This window comes from Chinchilla lanigera, unplaced genomic scaffold (assembly GCF_000276665.1).
Source record: "Chinchilla lanigera isolate Chin_1 unplaced genomic scaffold, ChiLan1.0 scaffold00001, whole genome shotgun sequence".
Taxonomy (NCBI): domain Eukaryota; kingdom Metazoa; phylum Chordata; class Mammalia; order Rodentia; family Chinchillidae; genus Chinchilla; species Chinchilla lanigera.
The window spans coordinates 63,055,434-63,073,684 of record NW_004955402.1 but is presented as its reverse complement, the minus strand read 5'-3'; the positions used below and the strand labels follow the sequence as shown (position 1 = coordinate 63,073,684).

At 44.2% G+C, this 18,251-nt stretch overlaps 1 protein-coding gene and 1 pseudogene across 4 annotated transcripts in view; one reads left to right on the top strand and one right to left on the bottom strand.

Moving 5' to 3' along the window:
* Pqlc1 (PQ loop repeat containing 1) overlaps window positions 1-18,251 on the top strand; it is a 38,050-nt gene that overhangs the window by 297 nt on the left and 19,502 nt on the right. For 3 of the 4 annotated variants that reach the window (XM_005373120.2, XM_005373119.2, XM_005373118.2), the window contains exons 2-3: window positions 204-545; window positions 5,817-5,950. In XM_005373120.2, coding sequence (XP_005373177.1) covers window positions 343-545; window positions 5,817-5,950 — 337 coding nt within the window. In that variant the 5' untranslated portion in view covers window positions 204-342. Of the gene's footprint in view, window positions 1-4; window positions 546-5,816; window positions 5,951-18,251 lie in introns of those variants that run through there. The other variant, XM_013511651.1, reaches the window with a different exon arrangement.
* On the bottom strand, window positions 7,695-16,577 carry LOC102009242 (annotated as a pseudogene).

Sequence of the window (18,251 nt, the reverse complement as noted above, 5' to 3'; positions counted from 1 at the left end):
CCAGTGGCGTCCTCTCGCCTCCCGCACGGGCCGTGCGCCCTGCGCCTCCCTCCCGCTGCCGGAGCAGGAGGCCGGGCGCGGTCCGGGGGAGCGGTCGGGCTCCGGGGCTGTGGGTTCGCAGCGCTGCCTACAGGGTCGCCCCAGGCCCTGTTGCGCGGGCAGGCTTTTTGCGGGGCTCTTTTACTGCTGTTTTCCCTTGCCAGGCCTGGATGCTGGAGGATTGCTTAGACCGGCGGCCGAGATGCGGAGGTGACTGGCCACGTGAGGATCCGGAGCCAGGGAGAGCGCAGGGCTCGGGCCAGGTGGACGCCCGCCCGCCGGCAGGGCGGCTCGGAGCCCAGCATGGAGGCGGAAGGCTTGGGTTGGCTTCTGGTCCCGCTGCACCAGCTGGTCTCCTGGGGGGCCTCCGGGGCCATAGTCTTTGGAGGGGTGGTGCCGTACATCCCTCAGTACAGGGATATCCGGAGGACGCAGAATGCCGACGGTTTCTCCACTCATGTGTGTCTGGTGCTGCTGGTGGCCAATATTTTACGGATCCTCTTCTGGTAAGTTGGGGACTTTCCGATCTGGGGCCCCTCTTCGACGGGTGGCTTTCTCCTCTGGGTTTCAGATGGAATGAGGGGTAGGGTGCATGTGTTTCCCTCTTCTAGAGGATCCATTCATCGCCTTGGCTGTCTGGCGACCATGTTTCGGCTAGCCAGTGTTGCGGCCCCAAGAGAGTCACTGAACTTTTGGGGATGATAGTTCTCTGGGAAAAGTGGAACTGAGAATCTCAAATTTCATCTCCAGGTCTGCCTCTTTATGTAATGCCTTGCTTCCCTTCATCTGGCACTTCCTGGGGCCTCCCTGTGGGCATTGACCTAGGACTCTGTCCCTGCCCTTTAGTTTTTAGTGGAAGGGTAGCAGAGGTAGCATTGCCCGGATGTCTGTGGAGAGGGCAGTCCTGGCCAGCCCTTCTCACTCCCTTCTTGTGTGACTTTGTTTCTTAAAGTCAGATTTTCTGTCTAATACTCAAGCAGAGACAATTTTTTCTTGTTCCTCTTGGGCCAACTTCTTTGTATTGTTGCTTACATTCTGCGAAGGAAATTGAAATTATTTTCTTTGTTTTTCTTTTGTCGTACTAGGGATTAAACCCAGGGTCTGGTGCATGCTAGCAAGTACTGTGCCATTGAGCTGCATCCCCAGCCCTGAAGTTAGTTGTAACAGTTGAATCCAGATGTAATAGGGAGGGTGAATTCTCAGAAGAAATGAAGAGATAATCATAGCCACATCCTGCAGTCAAAAAGTCTAGACTTTTCCCTTCTGAGTAGTCCCAGGGTTTCTGTGCGGATAGGAAAGCCCCTCTGTTCTCAAGAGGATGGTCAGCCAGGAAGAAAGGCCCAGGCAGCTGTTGTCAGAGCTCTGTTTTTGATTCTTTGGTCACTGTTGGAGTAATCACGTATCAGTGTTTTCACTAGTGTTTAAATCAGTCTTACTGGGGCTGGGGATTTAGCTCAGTGGCACAGTGCCTGCCTGGCAAGCACGAGGTCCTGAGTTCTATTCCCGGTACTGGAAAAAAACAAATAAATCAGTCTTACTGACTTAAAATGTGTACACTTGATGAATATATCCACCTTGAGTTTATGAGCCAGAAGTTTTCTGTTTTGTTCGTGCTGTGCTAGTCCTGGGGCAGGCAGCCTTAGATCTACAGTGCCCTTGGGAGGGTGTTTTGCTCCTGCCTGGAATTTTTAGAAGGTGAGCTAGTGAGTTGACTGCTCCTGTCCTGGGAGACTGAACTCTGAGGTAGGGGGTGGTTTGGCCAGGGTAGCAACATTGGAAAATGTCACCTCAAGGTTTATCTCTGGATGGAGCTACTTCTTGGGAAGGAATTAGAGATCCTTATTTTGTTTAACCACATTTTAAAACATTTTCAGGATTCCTTTCTCCTTTCTCCTGGGGTGAGGTGATTGTACCTTTTTCCACTGTGCATTCACATGAAGGACATAGGAAATGGTGAGCATTTAAGCCACTTTGTGTATCCCCAGTGCTACATGACTGACATGGTGCACTGAAGTGGCCTAAATTAAGTCTAAGTTTGAATAAAAGCAGATCCCTAAATATAGCTGTCTAAAACTGTTGTTTACTTTTAAGCACAGGAAGTGGGGCGCAGTTCCTCAGGCAGGCTGCCCAGGCCAGCCAGACCCAGTCTTCAGGTTGTGAAGGAACATTGTACTTATCTTGAGGGTTGTGGAATAAATTTCCTACAAAATATGAACTGCCTGGGGTTGGATTAGCATATGGAAAGAAGGTCCAGTTAGAGTTTTTCTCCAGTGTGCTTATTGTTTACAGTTGTAAAGAAAATAAAGTATTTGTTGTACATCTGAGCATCTGGTTTGGAGAGGTCGGTAATGAGGCCAGTGTCCTGGAGTTAGCTTGGGACTGGTCTGGTACTCCCAGTGGAGTCAGGCACTGGGGCGCATCTTCTCAGCCCTATGCTCTGTGGTTGTAGAGATCCTGTTACTCCAAGGCTGTGTGACAACCCTTTTATTCCTCTTTTTGGAGCCTCTTGCAGCCATTATTCCTGCTGACTTCCAGGCTCCAGGTCAGTCTCTTTGATTCATAGGTTTTGAGAACACCGTATGTGCCAGACAGGGCCTGAGGCCCGCAGGGTTTGTGCTTTAGGGTATGGGCCATACCACATGCATGTGCATTGCCCACACATGTACACACAGTTATGGGTTGGGAGTGGTGGAGGAGGAGAGTTGATTGGGACTGTGGCAGGCTTCAAGTGAGTTGGATATTGCCTCAGCTGTAGGACAGTGGTGGAGTTAGACTCTTCAGTGGCTTCCAGTCCTGGCTGGGTCCCAGACTAAAGAGCTCCAGGCCCTTGAGGAAGCATCCTACCTTTGTTGGTTTTACAGTCCTGCAGGAAGTGGCTGATTTAATTGTAAACTTGTTTTTTTTTCCTGTACCGGGAACCAAACTCACAACCTCGCTCTTGCCAGGCAGGCACTGTGCCGCTGAGCTAAATCCCCAGCCCTTTAACTGTAAACTTGGGATTCTGAAAATTTCATAACTGTCATACCCTTGTTTTTTACAGTTCTTCTGTTTTTTGCAAAATTAGCATTTAGCAGATCACACTACATGCAGTGTTGATGTCAGAATTTGGCATTTGTGGCATCAGAAGCCAAGGGAAAGTCAAGTGATCCTTGTAGGTAATGGTTGTAGGCAGTGATTACATAGAGGAGAAACTGAGAGGCCAGCGTAGGTGAGTGAGGAGGTGGGCTTCAGGGTCGGGTCCCAGAACCATAGGTTGCACCATCAAAGTTCTCATTCTCCATGCTGGGGGAGGCAGGCAGGGTGCAGGTTGGATGCTGGCCAGTGCTGGTCAGTGCTCTTGTCTGTAAGAAGGAAAAACACTGCATCTGAGAGGCAGGAATGTTCTGCTCCTAAGGTGTTGTTTTTAGTGTTGCATGGGGGAATAAGTACACAGCTTCTTTTCCATCCCAGTTTTTTTCTCTTGGCTTGGAACATGGAGAAGTTGTCCTCTGTAGAACTGTTTCCTTGGTCAGACCGTGTGCGTCCCCCGCTGTGTGCAAACCACTTGAGTGGGAAATCCGCTGTGTGAGCACATGTGCCTGTGTGATGAGGGCCACTGCTCACCTTCAGAGGAGCTGTGCTAGCCCAGTCTCAGGCAGGAGAGGTGAGCTTTCCCACTGCCTCACCAACCAGACTATTACTAAATTTGACAAGTAAAATAGTACCTTTCTATTTAAATTATCTTTTTAAATGAATGACGTTGAACTTTGTTTTCTGTTTATTTTGTCCCTTGTGTATTTCTGTGGAAAGGTGTGCTCTTCGAAATTTTGTGACCTAGTTTGTCCTTACCTAAAATCAGCTAAATATTTAACCCCGCTCTCTTATTTCATGTCAAATGGTCTCCTTACTGTAAATGTCCACTTCATCTAGATCTGACTGTGGGTGTGGCATATGGGGAGTACAAACTTTGCCCCCCCTCCTACTGGGAATCGAACTCATGACCTTGCACTTCCCAGGCAGGCGCTGTGTCGCTGAGCTAATCCCCCGCCCCTTTGCTTTTTTTTTTTCCTCTCCCCAGTACTGGGAATCAAACTTAGGACCTTGCAGTTGCCAGGCAGGCCATGTGCTCTGAGCTAAATCCCCAGCCTCTTTGCTTTTTTTAAAATGTAGTTTTTCTAGTCTTATTATTTCTGTTGGCCATTTGAAAAACGGAAGTGACTTTTAAGTCATAATGGTCTGGAAATGCTCACTGTCAGCCAGTGGCTCACTGTAACCAAAAGTGAACTTGGTTGAAGGTTCCCTGCTGGGTTCTTGATTAAGTAACTCATTTTGTTATGATGCTGACCTGCTCAGGATGTGGCAGGGACCACATAGTTTCCTCTGGAATGGTCAGCTCCATGTGCCTGACTTGGTGCCTTCACTGGGCCTTGGCCCGCCCGACCTCTGCATGTGTGAGTTGGCCACCCACATAGCCAGTGGACAGCAGTGCCTAGAAGGACCATGGGCCTGGCTCTGTGTCGCAACACCTTAGGCTTAGGGTCTGTCCCTCACAGGTGAAGGACAAAAGCTTGGAGATGGTGTGTCCCAGGTGCACAGGCCTGTGGGCGGCAGCATGGTGACCAGAGCTGCTTGTGGGCAGAGTGCATAAGCCTGCTGCACCCCGACTTGTGATTCTGGCCTAGAAACCCGTCACGACTACTGTACCTCTTCCCAGCCGGGTCTTATCTTGACCTGGTGTTTGGCTCATCAACCGTATCTTGCATCAGTCTGTCTTGGTTCCTCACCTGGTATTTCCTGATGGCCTCATGGGGCAAGGATTCTGGGTGACATTTCCTGGGGATGCAGCTGGTGTGTCTGTCTGTGCCCTGGTCCCTGCAACCACCTAAACTTAGATTGCTCACCTCTCTGCTTTCCCATTAGCTCCCAGAGCTTCCTTGGCCTTAGGCTTGGTCCTTTGGGTTCATGAGTTCCCAGGAGACATGGGGAGGCCTTGGCCCCCGGGACCTGCGCAGAAGGCTCATAATGGAATCTGAGGGTTCTGTCTGGGCTCCCCGCACACCAGGAGAAGATCTGAGACTTATCCTGGTTACAGGCTGAGAGAACTGCACTTGGCAGTCTGCCGTCCTTTAAGCCATGCTTTCTCACCTGCTGGGCTAGCTGACTTGGGCTGGGAGCTCCTGCCTCAAGTCCCCATCAGAGGAGTGTGAGTGCCCCCAGAGGCTTCAATGGGTTATGATACACTCTGGTAGTGAAATATATTTGTGAGCTTGCAAGTGCTGACTGGTGGTACTTGGGTAAATTGGAGGTTAGTTGTCTGCGCTGCCTGTATAGTTTTCTTACTGTGTAAGCAGATCTTTCACACACATTCTTCAAGGGCTGTGAGACCAGGCTGTGTCTACTTTTGTCTTTTATAAATTGCTGGCAAAAGTGTCACCACTGAGCCTTGTGAACAGCTTTTTTGGTTTTAATTCATGGTGTGGTTTTGGCAAGTTCCTTGTCACAGTAACCAGGTGAATGATTCAGTGGCATGCTGTCTCCTGAGCAGACTTGGAACTGACTCTGAATCAGTGAGATCTGGGGGTGCACTTGTCTGAGCTACAGATCTTAGGTGCTGCTTCTGCCTTGTGTTGATCAAAGGCCATGGCCACGGCCACGGCCACAGTGAGTGCCAAATCCGTCCCAGGGGTCTCTTTCCCCAGTTGTGGCTTGGGACCTGGCCAAGGAGAGGTTCCTGTGGATATGTTGGTAGAGGCTGATGTCCAGCTTCCTTCTGACATACAGTCTCTTTACTGCTCCAGGTTTGGAAGGCACTTTGAGTCACCCCTCCTGTGGCAGAGCATAATCATGATCCTGACCATGTTACTGATGCTGAAACTCTGTACTGAGGTCCGCGTGGCAAATGAGCTGAACATAAAACGCCGCTCCTTTGCAGGTTAGTGGTTAACAACTTTTGGAAATAAAGTCTTACAAAATCAACAAACAAACTTGTCTCTTCTTTATTTGGTGAAATAAAAGCCACTTTAATGTTATCCTAGCAGCTTTCATTTCACCAAGTGGTGACTGTTGGTAATTGATAGTATTTTCAGTATGTTAAGCAACTGTATGTTGTGTAATGGGAAACAATTCATGATTAGAGTTTCTACATTACAATTTGGGTGACGTTCTAACTCATCTTTGCCTCCTATTACTTTGTGCTGATGCTGTATGAGAACCAGAAGTGTGCTTCTGTCTGCAGCTTGGCCTTGCGCTGTCACAGAGAAATGGTGCTTGAGAAGGCTATGTGTATGGTTTGTACGCAGGTCACATCCTTTCAACTTTGTCATTAGCCAGATCTATCCCATGTGCCTTGTTACACCATTCATGCTTTGGTAGGTCAGGGCCACTCCTTAACCTGGAGCACACGTACAGGATGTGCATACTCTGGTTCTATGACCAGTGCAGGACAGTTACACGCTTAACAGGCTCTTATTAGCATATGCCACTCTTTGATTTTTGGCAGTTCAGGAAGTAGAAATTCTTTTTCCTGTTTTTGCCTTCTGCATCGTAAAAGTTCCTTCTGATCTGATGTTCTGTATTTGAACTTGCAGGCTTCTCATATGTGGGAGGATTAAACCCTTCCTTGTTTTCCCCTTCTAATTACTGAATCCAAGATTATATGTGCTTAATATCAGTAGTTGCTTAGAGAAATATTTTCCCCAGTTTGTTTAGTTTTAGGGCTACTGAGGAGCTGCAATTCTGTCAGGGAATTGGTGGTCTATAGTTTTATTCCTGATTATTATTTTCTTCCCACTGATAGGTTCCTTCCCTTTCCATTTCTTTGTGCATCTGTTTGCAGAGGGAGACGAACAGTGCCAGTTTCAGTCTTTGTAGAAAGTGGTCAGCCTCTTGATCTGATGAGTTGTCTGGACCAGTTGGTGTCATTTTTACTATAAAGTGAATTATAATATCTTTTTTTTTTCAGCTGTAGAATTTTATTTTTAATAATATAGCACGTAACAAATGGCAGTTACATGAAGAAACACAAAGGTGCTTATACTCCTAAACAAAACATTTTTCACATAGGGAAGATCTTGATGCTATCACCAAACCATGGGACCAGCTCATTTAAGATTCGTAGCTTCTGTGGAGGAGGAAGGGGTGGCCTTCCTGTAGCAGCTTTTCCTGTTCACTTCCATTGTTCAGATTCTGTTGAAACTTGTACAACTCGGGTGGATGCTTTCAGCTGGAAGAGGACTGCCTATCTGTTAATATTAGCACCAGCAAGCACAAGGACGTTAACATTACAGATCTAGGTTAAGAATCTGGGATGGGTCTCATAAGAAAATTGAGCTGACAAAGACTTAGTTTAAAGCCATTGCACAGAATTTATAAGATTTAAGATGTTTACACCTTTCAGAGCTATGGAACATGAACTCACAGACACTACGTAGATAATGAACAAAAGTTATCTATGGAAAAGGGAGGACAGTGTAGAAATATTTATAGAAGGAAAGTTAATTCAGAATGAAGTAATATTTACAGGAGTTAAAACTCATTTATCTTTAACCATAATGAGGCCCCTGCGAGCTCCCAGAACCTTTGCTTTTCTTCTGTTCTTGCTTGTGTTTCTTCCGTTGCTCTTTCCTGGTCTGGAGAGGAAGGAGGTTGTTAAGTTTTCTTATGGAAACTCTCTCTGCTCACATGTCATTCAGAGAATTATTTTCTTTAGCTTGCCCTCACGGTTTCAACTTTCCTTTATGTGGCTCATAGTTGAGCAGATGAGACAAATTGGTTTGAGATCAAATAGGGGTTTCATATTGGAGACAGGAGTCTGTGTCTCCATGGTTATCAGCTCAAATGGGGTAATAACAGCAGCAGCAGAATTCCCCTTGGTGACCTTTAACGTGGGTGTCCCGAACACAGCCTGGCCTTTTGCCATGTTCCCAGACATGGTCACGCATGGCAACTTTCTGGCTGGAGTCTTGGTCAGTGAACTCTTATGCTCATTATCTTTAGTAGCAGCTGAAAACCTGGTGTTCATTTTCATCACTGAGAGACCAGAATGTTTAACGGACCCTTTCAGACTCATACTGCTCCTCCTGGCAGGGCCTTGGGCCTGGCCTTGTGAGCACTGCTGGCTGGCAGGAGTGCAAGCCGCAGAGAAGCTTCCTGGGGGCACGGTGTCATTACCCCTCACTCCCTGCTGGGCTGCTTCAGTTCATGAGATGAGTGCTGTTTTTTTCTTTTAATGTATTCATCAGTGCATTCCATTTCCTTGAAAGGAGCCTCAGTGAGTTTTTTAAAGTTTGGTGTCAGGAATTGAACTCAGGACTTTGCATTTACTTACTCACTTTGGAGTAGTGACTTCAGTTCTTTACCTGTTCCCAAGTTTGGAAAATCCGTCTGTATAGCGAGAACGTTTTTCTGAAGGTTCGTTTGTATCTTCGTTAGCATTTATTTAATTTTTTCTGAGGAATCTGCAAACTCATCTCCAAGGCTCTTGTCTGGTAGAGATTTTTCCAGTAGTTCCAAGATCCCAGTTTTCCTGGTGTTCTTGATTCTGCAGCTCGGTGAGATGACTTGGGCTTGTCTCAGAGTGGCCCTGGGAGGGAGAGTCCCTGTGGACTGTCTTGTTTGGTGATGTGATTCCCTGGCTTCTCCTCGGCTTGTTCCCGGCTGGTATCTGTGCCTTCCTCCTGATCGGATCCATGCCCCTCTGATCCTTGGCCTTTTTTTTGTTTTGTTTTGTTTTGTTTTTGTTTTTCTCCGGTACCGGGAACCTGATCCTTGGCCTTAACACAGGATAGGGTGTCATAACTGGCTACAAGAAGGCAGACTATCTCTCCATCCTGTTCTCATGTGGGAGGATCTAAAGGCTAAGAGGGGAAGACTGTGTACAAAATGCCTGGTGACTCACTTGATGTTTGTGCTGTCCTGAGTTGTAAACACCAGAGCAGGTTTTGTGACCTCATTTGAGAAGTCATGTGTATGCTTTGATGGTGGCCTACACAGCAGGCACACACAGCAGGCTAGTGTGCCTTGGATGGTGTAGCAAACCAAGTGCTAGATATTTATTTCCCTTTTAGAACCTGTCATGTACACTGCCTTTCATCTGACCTTTACCAGTAGGTGCAGGGAGAGGAGCTTCCTAAGCATAGAGACATGTCCTCTTTCCACAGCAGCCTGGACAGAGGGGAATCTAGACAGGATTCTAGAATCTAGACAGTGGTAGTGGGTTCCTAATAGTGAATCCCAATTTCCAGGGCTAGGGCTGGAATCTGGTTTTTTAAAGAAGTGGTGGGTAGAATAATAGTCCTGGAGATGTCTGTCTCATCTCAGGGATCTTGCATGGCGAAGGGACTCTGCAGAAGTGGTTTGAATTAGGGAGTTTGAGATACAGGTATTGTTCTTCTTTACCTTTAGGACCTCCACAAAAGAGGAAACAGGATCCTACACCTCTTTAAGTCCTGGGCTCCCTTGTAGGCCCTAAATTCTCTCCTAAACCCTATACTGTGACAGCTGTGTCTAAGAATTCTTGAGATTTACATCGTTTGAGTACAATTAAATTTACATAATTTTGAGTCCACATCATGTAAGACATATCCCCCACATATTTCTGAGGTCATCTTTAATGAAATGTGTGGATTAATTTCTCCCATCTGTCAGAAGAGGGGGGCAAGGTGTAGAAAGACCAGAAAACAGCCTTCTCTGGTGTCAGCCCACAGCTGCGTCGGCCCTGCACTTGGCTTGGCTGCTGTGCCAAGAAGTTGACAGCTTCATTTTCCTGGCAGTGACTCAACTTCCCAGGAAGATTGCTGTTTCTGAACACACTGTCACCCCAAGAATGAGGATGCCCTGGGGTGGTGCCTTGGGAAGCATGATTCCTTGCAAACTGACAAATGTAAGACTTATATATGAAGAAACTTTTGAAAAGACACATTTCATTGTTCCCACAGGACAGACAGCCTAAAAATAAAAGCTTAAACATTTTTCCAGCTGTACCTACCCGCCCCACCTTTCCTGGTAACTGGGATTTGAATCCAGAGCCTTTGAACTGAGTTATCTCCCCAACCCTTTTTTCATTATTTTAAGACAAGGCTTTGCTAAGTTTTTGAGCTATTCAGACTGGGATTGAATGCAAGATCCTCCTGTCGCAGATTTCCAGAGAGCTGGGATTACAGGTGTGTACCACCACACCTGTTTTCACCCCTCTTTTACAGTGATTTTTAAATTTAGAAAGTTAAGTTTGCAAGTAAGGATTAAAGAAATAAACAGGAAGTAAATAAAAAGGAAGTTCTAATTTACAAATTAAACATAATTTGTTGCTGACCATGAAAAACTGCAGATTGCATGCTCATTGTACACATTTTGAGGAAGACGAATATAAAGTGGAAGTAAGATAGCTTCTGCTAATCGTGGTGACTGGTTTGAACATTTAGGTACACTTCCTAAGTTCTGTCTTTTTTTTTCTTTTTCATTCTTTAACCTGTCCCAGAATTTGCACAATTTTCAACGTTAGAATGAAACTTACAAGTAACTCATTCTACTGAAACATTTCCCCAGCCTCCTTTCCCTAGCCCACATGGAAGGAAGGAAGGGCACAGAAGCCATGTGCTTGCCTGTGCGTCAGAGAGCAAGCATCTGCCCTGAGTGTGGTGGGTGAGGTGTTTCTGTTTTTTCACTTTTGCTTTTAATTAGGGAGAATTTCAGATATTTACTTAACTAGGGAAAGAGTAAAATGAAGCCCCATATGTGATTTTGTGATTGAGTCTGTTCCTTGTTCAACCCCCACTTCACACACTGTCCTACAGACTTGAAAGCAAATTTCAACTGCTCTTGTGTGGTCATTGGTTCATGGGCTTCCAGAAAGTAAGGGCTGTAGGAAGCACAGTACCATTGGCACCCGTAAGAAATGAAATCTCTTACCACCTACCCATTTGTATACAGATTTCTTTGTTGTTCTTCCAGTACCAGGAATTGAACTCAGGACCTTGCGCTTGCCAGGCAGGCACTGTGCTGCTGAGCTAAATCCCCAGCCCTGTATACAGATTTCTAATTGTCTCTTGTATTTTCTATTTCTCTAGGTGCTGCTTTAGGGTAGGCATAATGGCTGAAAGGTCTTCATTGATCAGTTTTGTTGATGAGTGTTTTTATCTTCTTAAATTGTCTTTGCTTTTTGTGGCACTGGGAGCTGTTTTACCGCTGACCTACATCCCAGTCTTTCTTTTTTTTTTCCACTTTTGAGACAGAATCTCACAAAATCATCCAGGAGTCCTTGAACTTGTGATCTTCCTGCTTCAGGCTCCTGTGTTGTTGGGATTACAGATGTGTGCTACTGCACTTGACCAGTGTAGGTCTTCTTGAAGGTCTGTTTGATCTATAGGTGTTCCCCATCCTTTCTCTGTGCACTGTCTCCTGTAAGCTGGGGTTTGTATGCTGCATGTAGCTCTGGCCACACTCTAGAACTGGAACCACGGACCCAAAGGGACTGCATACAGTACTGATTCTCCCCATTTAACCCCAGGCTTCGGGGTTGACTGAGCATATGTCTCAGCTCTGTGCCCTACGCATGTTCTGACCCTATTTCTCAGGAACCCAAGTGTGACAGGATGGTTCGTCATCTGTGCCTGCTGTAATCCACATTGCTTGCCGCAGTCTGAGCGCAGCAGTGCCGGCAGCATAGTTTCTGGGACAGGGGTCTGACTGAGGGAGTCACATTCTGTGGCTCACACACCCCTCAGGCACTTCCCACTAGGGTGCAGTTCGAGTGGAGGAATAGAGCCTCTTTTTGTGGCATAGCATTAGATAAACAGCAGGTTCATTTCAGTCAGTTATTTATTTATTTATTTATTGGTACCGGGAATTGAACTCATGACCCCAGGCTTGCCAGGCAAGCGCTTATGCCACTGAGCTACATCCCCAGCCCTCAGCCATTTATTTTTAATTTATGTTTGCTTTTTAAAAATTTAACTTTTATGTTTTTTCTTTTAAATTTCTTTTTAAAATTTTTATTTTATGTTTTTGCAGTGTGTAATGATCACCTTCATCATGGGTGGTCCATTTACATGGTGCATCTTAACTGTGTTTACAGCTCCTTCCCCAGCCTTTCCCTTCCCTCCCTCATCTCCTGGTTCCCATCTCATTTACAAAGACCTGTCTCCATACTTCCTATTTCCTGTCTTTTGCTCTTTGTGCTTTGGGTTTCTCATATAAGAGAAAAGATATGATATTTAAGCTTGTATGTTTGATTTATTTCACTTAATGTTATGTGTATCTATTTTCCTACAAATGACTCAAATTTATCTTTTTTTTTTTTTTTCCCTGAGACAGGGCCTCACTATGTGGCCCAGGCTGACCTCAAACTCTTGCTGCAATCTTTCTGCCTCAGCCTCCTGAGGGCTGGGATTACAGGCGTATGCTACCACATCTGGCTGTCTAACTGTTTTTAGTTGCCTGTTTTTTCTTGTTAGGTCTTTTATTTTGGGAAGGGTCTAATTTTTTTAAGTTCTTGCATACCCCAGATGTTAGACTTCTGTCTGAGAAGTAGCTAGCAAAAACTTTTTTCCCATTCTGTAGGTTGTCTTTTTACTCTGTTAACAGTTTCCTTTGCTGTGAAGAATTTTTAAAATTTGATGCAATTCTGTTTGTTGATTATTGCCCAATTGAGGTTCTATTCAGAGAGTTCTTGCCTCCACCTATGTCTTCAAGAGTTTTCTCTATTTTATCTACCAGCAGATTGTGTTCCTGTTTTAATATTTAGATCTTTGATCCTTTTAGAGCTAAGTTTAGTATATTGTGAGAGATGTGAGTCTAGTTTCAGTCTTGTGCATATTTACAGCTAGTTTTTTATCAGGATAATAATATCCCTTAGTTATTGCAGGTTGATCAAGTCCGCAGTTTCCTGAATGAGTGTACAACAAAGGCTAAATAAAAAGAGGCAAATGGAATGATTTCGGGGCTCCAGGAGGATCTAAGCCTTCTCACAGAATTCCCAGGACCTTCTCTGGGTGGCCCGTATTTATTTGGTTATGAGAAGAAGGGAGAGGAATACTTAAAAAGAGCTGAATTACTCAAGGCTTCTCCAAGTAAGGTATTAAATTAACCCTTAATAAGAATTAAGTTAACCACCCAGGAGTGAGATGCCTGAGGCTGTAGTCTTTATCTAGTTGAGATTGGATCCAGGTGTCCTTGGCTGTAATCTTGTCTTATCCTTTGAGGCTTTCAGGCTTCATCTGCCATTACAGGCTTTAGTAGGGATTAGTGACTCACAGAGGTTCACGTACTATGAGTCCATCGCCCACTTCCAGACAAGTGGCCTAGGCTTTGGACAGATTCACAAGTAAACATAAAATGCCAGTTGGTTAATTTAAGTCCTGCTCGGAGCTTCTTCACAGTGGTCTCCATCAAGTTTTCCCAGCACCATTTATTAAAGAGGCTATCTTTCTTAGCATATGTTTTTGACCCCTTCGTCAAAGATCAGATGATTGGCTATGTCTGGAATTGTTTCTGCATCCTATATACAGCTTTACTGATCTACATGTCTGTTCTGTCCCAGTACCATGCTGTTTTTCATCACTGTAACTTTGTAATAGAGCTTGAAATCTTGGATTGTGATTCCTCTCTATGTCCATGCTTGCTTTGCTATTTTAGATTTTTTTTCTGGTTTCATACAAATTTTAGGATTGGTTTTTCTGGTTCTGTGAGGGATGCTGTCAGCATTTGGTTGGGTATCGCATTAAATCTGTCCATTTTGAAAGTATGACCATTTTGGTTTTGCGTATCCAGAAATGGGGTATCTTTCTCATGTCCCCTTCATTTTCCTTTTTTCAGAGTACTATAATTTTATTAAGAGGTCTTTCACATTGTTAGGATAATTCCTAAGTATTTTATTTTGAGGCTATTGAGAATAGTATCATTTTCATTATTAGTGTACAGAAACATTACTGATTTTTGTGTGTTGACTTTGTATGCTGCTACCTTGCTGAATTTATTAGTTGTAGGAGTCCTTCGAGGAGTTTTTTGGGTCTTCTATGTAAAGGATCATGTTACCTGTGTGTAAGGATAGTTTAACTTTTTCTTACACGTCTTTTTTTTTTTTCAGTTGCTTTTGCTAAGTAAAGTTTCATGAACTATATTGAAAAGGAGTGGTGATAATGGACATCTTTGTCTTGTTTCTGATTTAGAGGAAAAGCTTTCAGTTTTTGCCCATTTAATATGATGTTGGCAGTAAATTTGTTATAAATAGCTTTCATCAGATTGAGATAAGGTCCCTGCTATGCCTTTTTTTTTTTTTTTTAAGACAGGGTCTTGCTATGTAGTGCAGGCTGGCCTTGAGCTTGTCTGTTTAGCTCAGACTGGCCTTGAACTCATGGCGATCCTCCTGCCTCATTCTTGCAAGTGCAGGGATTACAGGCATGCACCACCACACCTGTCTTCCTTCAATACCTATTTTCTTCAGAGTTTTGATCATGTAAGTGGTTTGTTGCTCTTCTCTAACAGCTTTTAATACTCAGTTCTTCTGTTTCTTCTGGTATTTTGACTAGGAGGTGTTATAAAGTCCTTTTGTGATCATGTCTATTTGGGGCTTTATGGTGGTACCTCATTTTACAAACTCAGTTCTCTCCACATTGTGGTTGCAAACCAAACTGGATGAGAACTGAATCAAATTGCTCCATAAGGTCAACCTTGAACCTAATCATTGAATTTGATTCAGTTCTTGTCCAGCTTATTGATGTGGATTGTGACTAGAATCATGGAAAGAATCAAGTTTGTGAATAGGGGTACCACTGTATATGTCTTGCTTGTGTGTAAATTCTTTCTCCATAATTGGAAAATTTTCATCTGTTATGTATGTAAACAGGTTTTTTTTTTTGCCATTTGTACTGTCCTCTGCTTTTTCACTAACTCCAGTTGATCTTAGATTAGTTTTCTAAGTTGTGTAGTATCTGTTAGATATTTTTATCATGTTCTCTTATGGGTTTTTTGTTTGTTTGTTTTTGAGACAGGGTCTTGCTGAATAGTTCAGGGTGGCTTTCAAATTACTGTGTAGCCCAAACTGGTCTTGAACTCAGCGATCCTCCTGCCTCAGCCTCCCAAGTGCTGGGATTATAGGTGTGTGCCACCATGGTTTGGCTATCTTGTTTCTAAGGAATCTCTGAATAATAGTTCACCACCCTCAGCTGTATACTGTATTTTCACATTGGTTCTGCTCCCCATGCTTTGAATGGAAGTTTTTGTCTTCTGGGTTTCTGTTTGGTACCTTTTCATTCATGTTTTGTATCACTTTGTTTAGTTCGATAAGCTTTATATTAGTTTGACAAGCTTTATATTAGTGACTTCTGTGAGCTCACTGATCACTTTTTATTGAGTCAATTATCTGTTCAGTTATATAATCTTTGAGCTTGCTGAGCACCTTATTAATTTGTCCTTTTTGTCTCTTTTATTATTTCACATAATTCAGTTGTTTGGCTTTTGATTGTCTTTTGATTTCCTGTACATACATTCTCCATGGATTGGCTTTGGGGAAGTTGGGAGTTTGGAGAGGTATTTTGTTGCCTTGTTTCCTCCCTCCCTCCTTTCTTCCCTCCCTCACTTCCTTCCTTTTTTTCTATACTGAGGGTTGTGGGTCTATTATAAAGGAAATATTTTGGGGCTAGTATAGAGATCTCTTCATCTCCTCTTTCGTATTGCTTTTCAGTGATGTGCTCTGGGTGTGGCCAACTATACACCTTTGTCTCTGTCCCAAGATCTATCTTCATTAATTTGGAGAGGAGGATGTGATGTAATTGGACCAGCAGTTGATTTCTCCAGTATTGTTGATGACGTATAAACCAAATATTGGCAGACAGTAAAAGCCAGTTAATAGCAACAGCTGTGACTCCCTGGCAATAGCAATAAAATGAGCAACAATAATAGAGTCAAAGATAAGCTGGATATTGACATATTAAAGAACCAATACAAAGATATTGGCAAAGATAATATGGATACAACGACAGTTGTTCTGTCTTAAATATCTACTGGGAACAATAACTGTGCCACTATAACAATAGAAGTCAAGAATAATAACATACAGTCAACTAAATATCTAAAGATTATTAATAACTTAGTAAATTTAATAGTAATACTAGTAAAGGTGAATGGGGCAGTGGATGGGAAAATGGAAGAAGTAAAATTTGTAAACTGGAAGATGTGAAGGAGGAGAGAAAAGTGAAGTAAATGATCTTATTCAGGAGTAAAAGAAATCAACAGATCATAGTAACAGAAAAGAACTAGAAAAAGAAAAACAAATACAGAACAGAAAAAAGAGGAAAACAAAAGAAAAAGTCTCCAACCCCCCCAAACTAAGGAATAAAAAGAAAAACGAGTGTTTTTGAATGACTGGTTTCTTTCCAGATCCTGCAGTATTGGAATCTACCAGGTAATGAGGGAGGAGTAGTGAGTCTCTCCTCAGGCCTATTTTGTTTGCATACCCACATGTTTATGTGTGAGTACTGAGTCCTGCTGTGCCTGTTCTGCTGGGTGTGGTTACCAGTGGTGTCTGTGGTCAGGCTGTATTCACTCCAGCAGCTCCCAATTTCCATGTCCCTCTGTGCACCCCATGGCACATCTTTCTTCACCTGGTTTCTGGCCTGTGGGTTTGAAATTCCCCTCCCGGCCAGTTGCTGCCAAGGCCCCTCTGTCCATACACCCTAGGCTATGGCAACCATTCATGCTGAAATGTATCCCTGATCATGGGGTAGATTGGAAAGCAAACAGACAGTGGTCTTTGGACAGCTTTCTGTTGGATGTAGTCTGCCGAATGAGGGGCCCACACAGTTCACTGGCCATAATTCAGCACTGTCAGACTCAGCCCCCTCCAAAGGCCATCCATAAGTGGCCTGGCTTCTCAACTCAGAGGCCAGGACCCCAGTGTCTTCCTGGGCTGGGCTTAAACTTGTCAGTAGACCTGTGTCTGCCTGTGCCCTCTCCGATTCTTGGTTTAAGCCCATGCTGTGGCCGTGATTTGTGCCAGGATGTTCTCATGTGTTCTCTCTTCTCTTGCCCTGCTTTGGACTTTTGTTTATTTGCAGTACTGGAGATGGAACCTATGACCTTTGCCCTGAGCTACCTTCCTGACTCCTCGTTGAGTTTTTAGAATTTTGGCACAGTCTTACTAAATTGCTGAATTATTCAGGCTGGCCTCAAATTTGTGATCCTTCTACCTCATCCTCCCAGAGTGCTGGGATTACAGGCATTTGCCACCATGCCTGGCTTCCTTCTTGTGGGTGTTGATCTATAGAAGAGTTGCCAGTGAATGGGAAAATTGGTCTGAACTCATCGTGTTGGGCAAGAGAGAAGTTTCATTTCATGTGGTGTGCTTGTTCCATAAACCTCAGATTGAGGAGACGTTATTACTTCACCTAAGCAGCCTGCAGTGGGCACCTGCTTTGTGAGTAGACCAGCATCCAGGGTCAGAGGTCACCTGGTATTTGCTTTTAGCTGTTTACCTGTGACATTTACACTTTAGGGTAGATTCCACTGTCCTGAGCCATGGACACACAGCCTGTGATTCCATTTCTGTTTTAGTCACTTCTGTCCTGAACTGCAGGAGGGTTCTGCAGAAGTGACACTGGACGTGCCCTGACCATGACCTTTGGCTGCTGTCCTGGGACAGCACATAGGAGGGAGGTTGAACCATGACCTGTTACTTCAGGATCCTGGGTTTTGCCCTGAACATACATGCTCTGGCAGGCTGAGTGTCTGTGTCATGCTGTCTCTGTGTGTCACGTTCACATGTTGAATGAACTGCCTTTCTGTAGTGGACACATTGCCCTGTGTGCTTTGAAATAGCTGTATCAGCAACCAGCAGAAGTGTTTCAGTGCTGTACCAGCTATGCTGAATCACTGCTGGCTTGTATACTGCTGGTCAAGACAAGAGAAGGGGGGTCAGTCAGGGGGCTTTCTGTTACCAGAGCAGACACTTTATGCTATATGCTGTCTTAACTTTAGAATTGAAGTGAAAAGGTGATTTTTAAAGGTTTTGATCCAACATTTCCTTCCCTTTTCCTTATGTACTTTCTTAAGATGCTGGTGGAGGTAGACTAGGAGAATAATTCAGAGAGTACTTTTTTAATGCATGGACATGAAAATCTTGTGGTCCTTCTGTTCCAAGATTTTTTTTTTTAAAGAAATGCAAAAAGGGCTGGGAAACAATGGCTTACCAGTGTTAAAACCAGTCTGTTTTTGTCTTTCTTTGTTTTCTTTTTCTCTTTTTA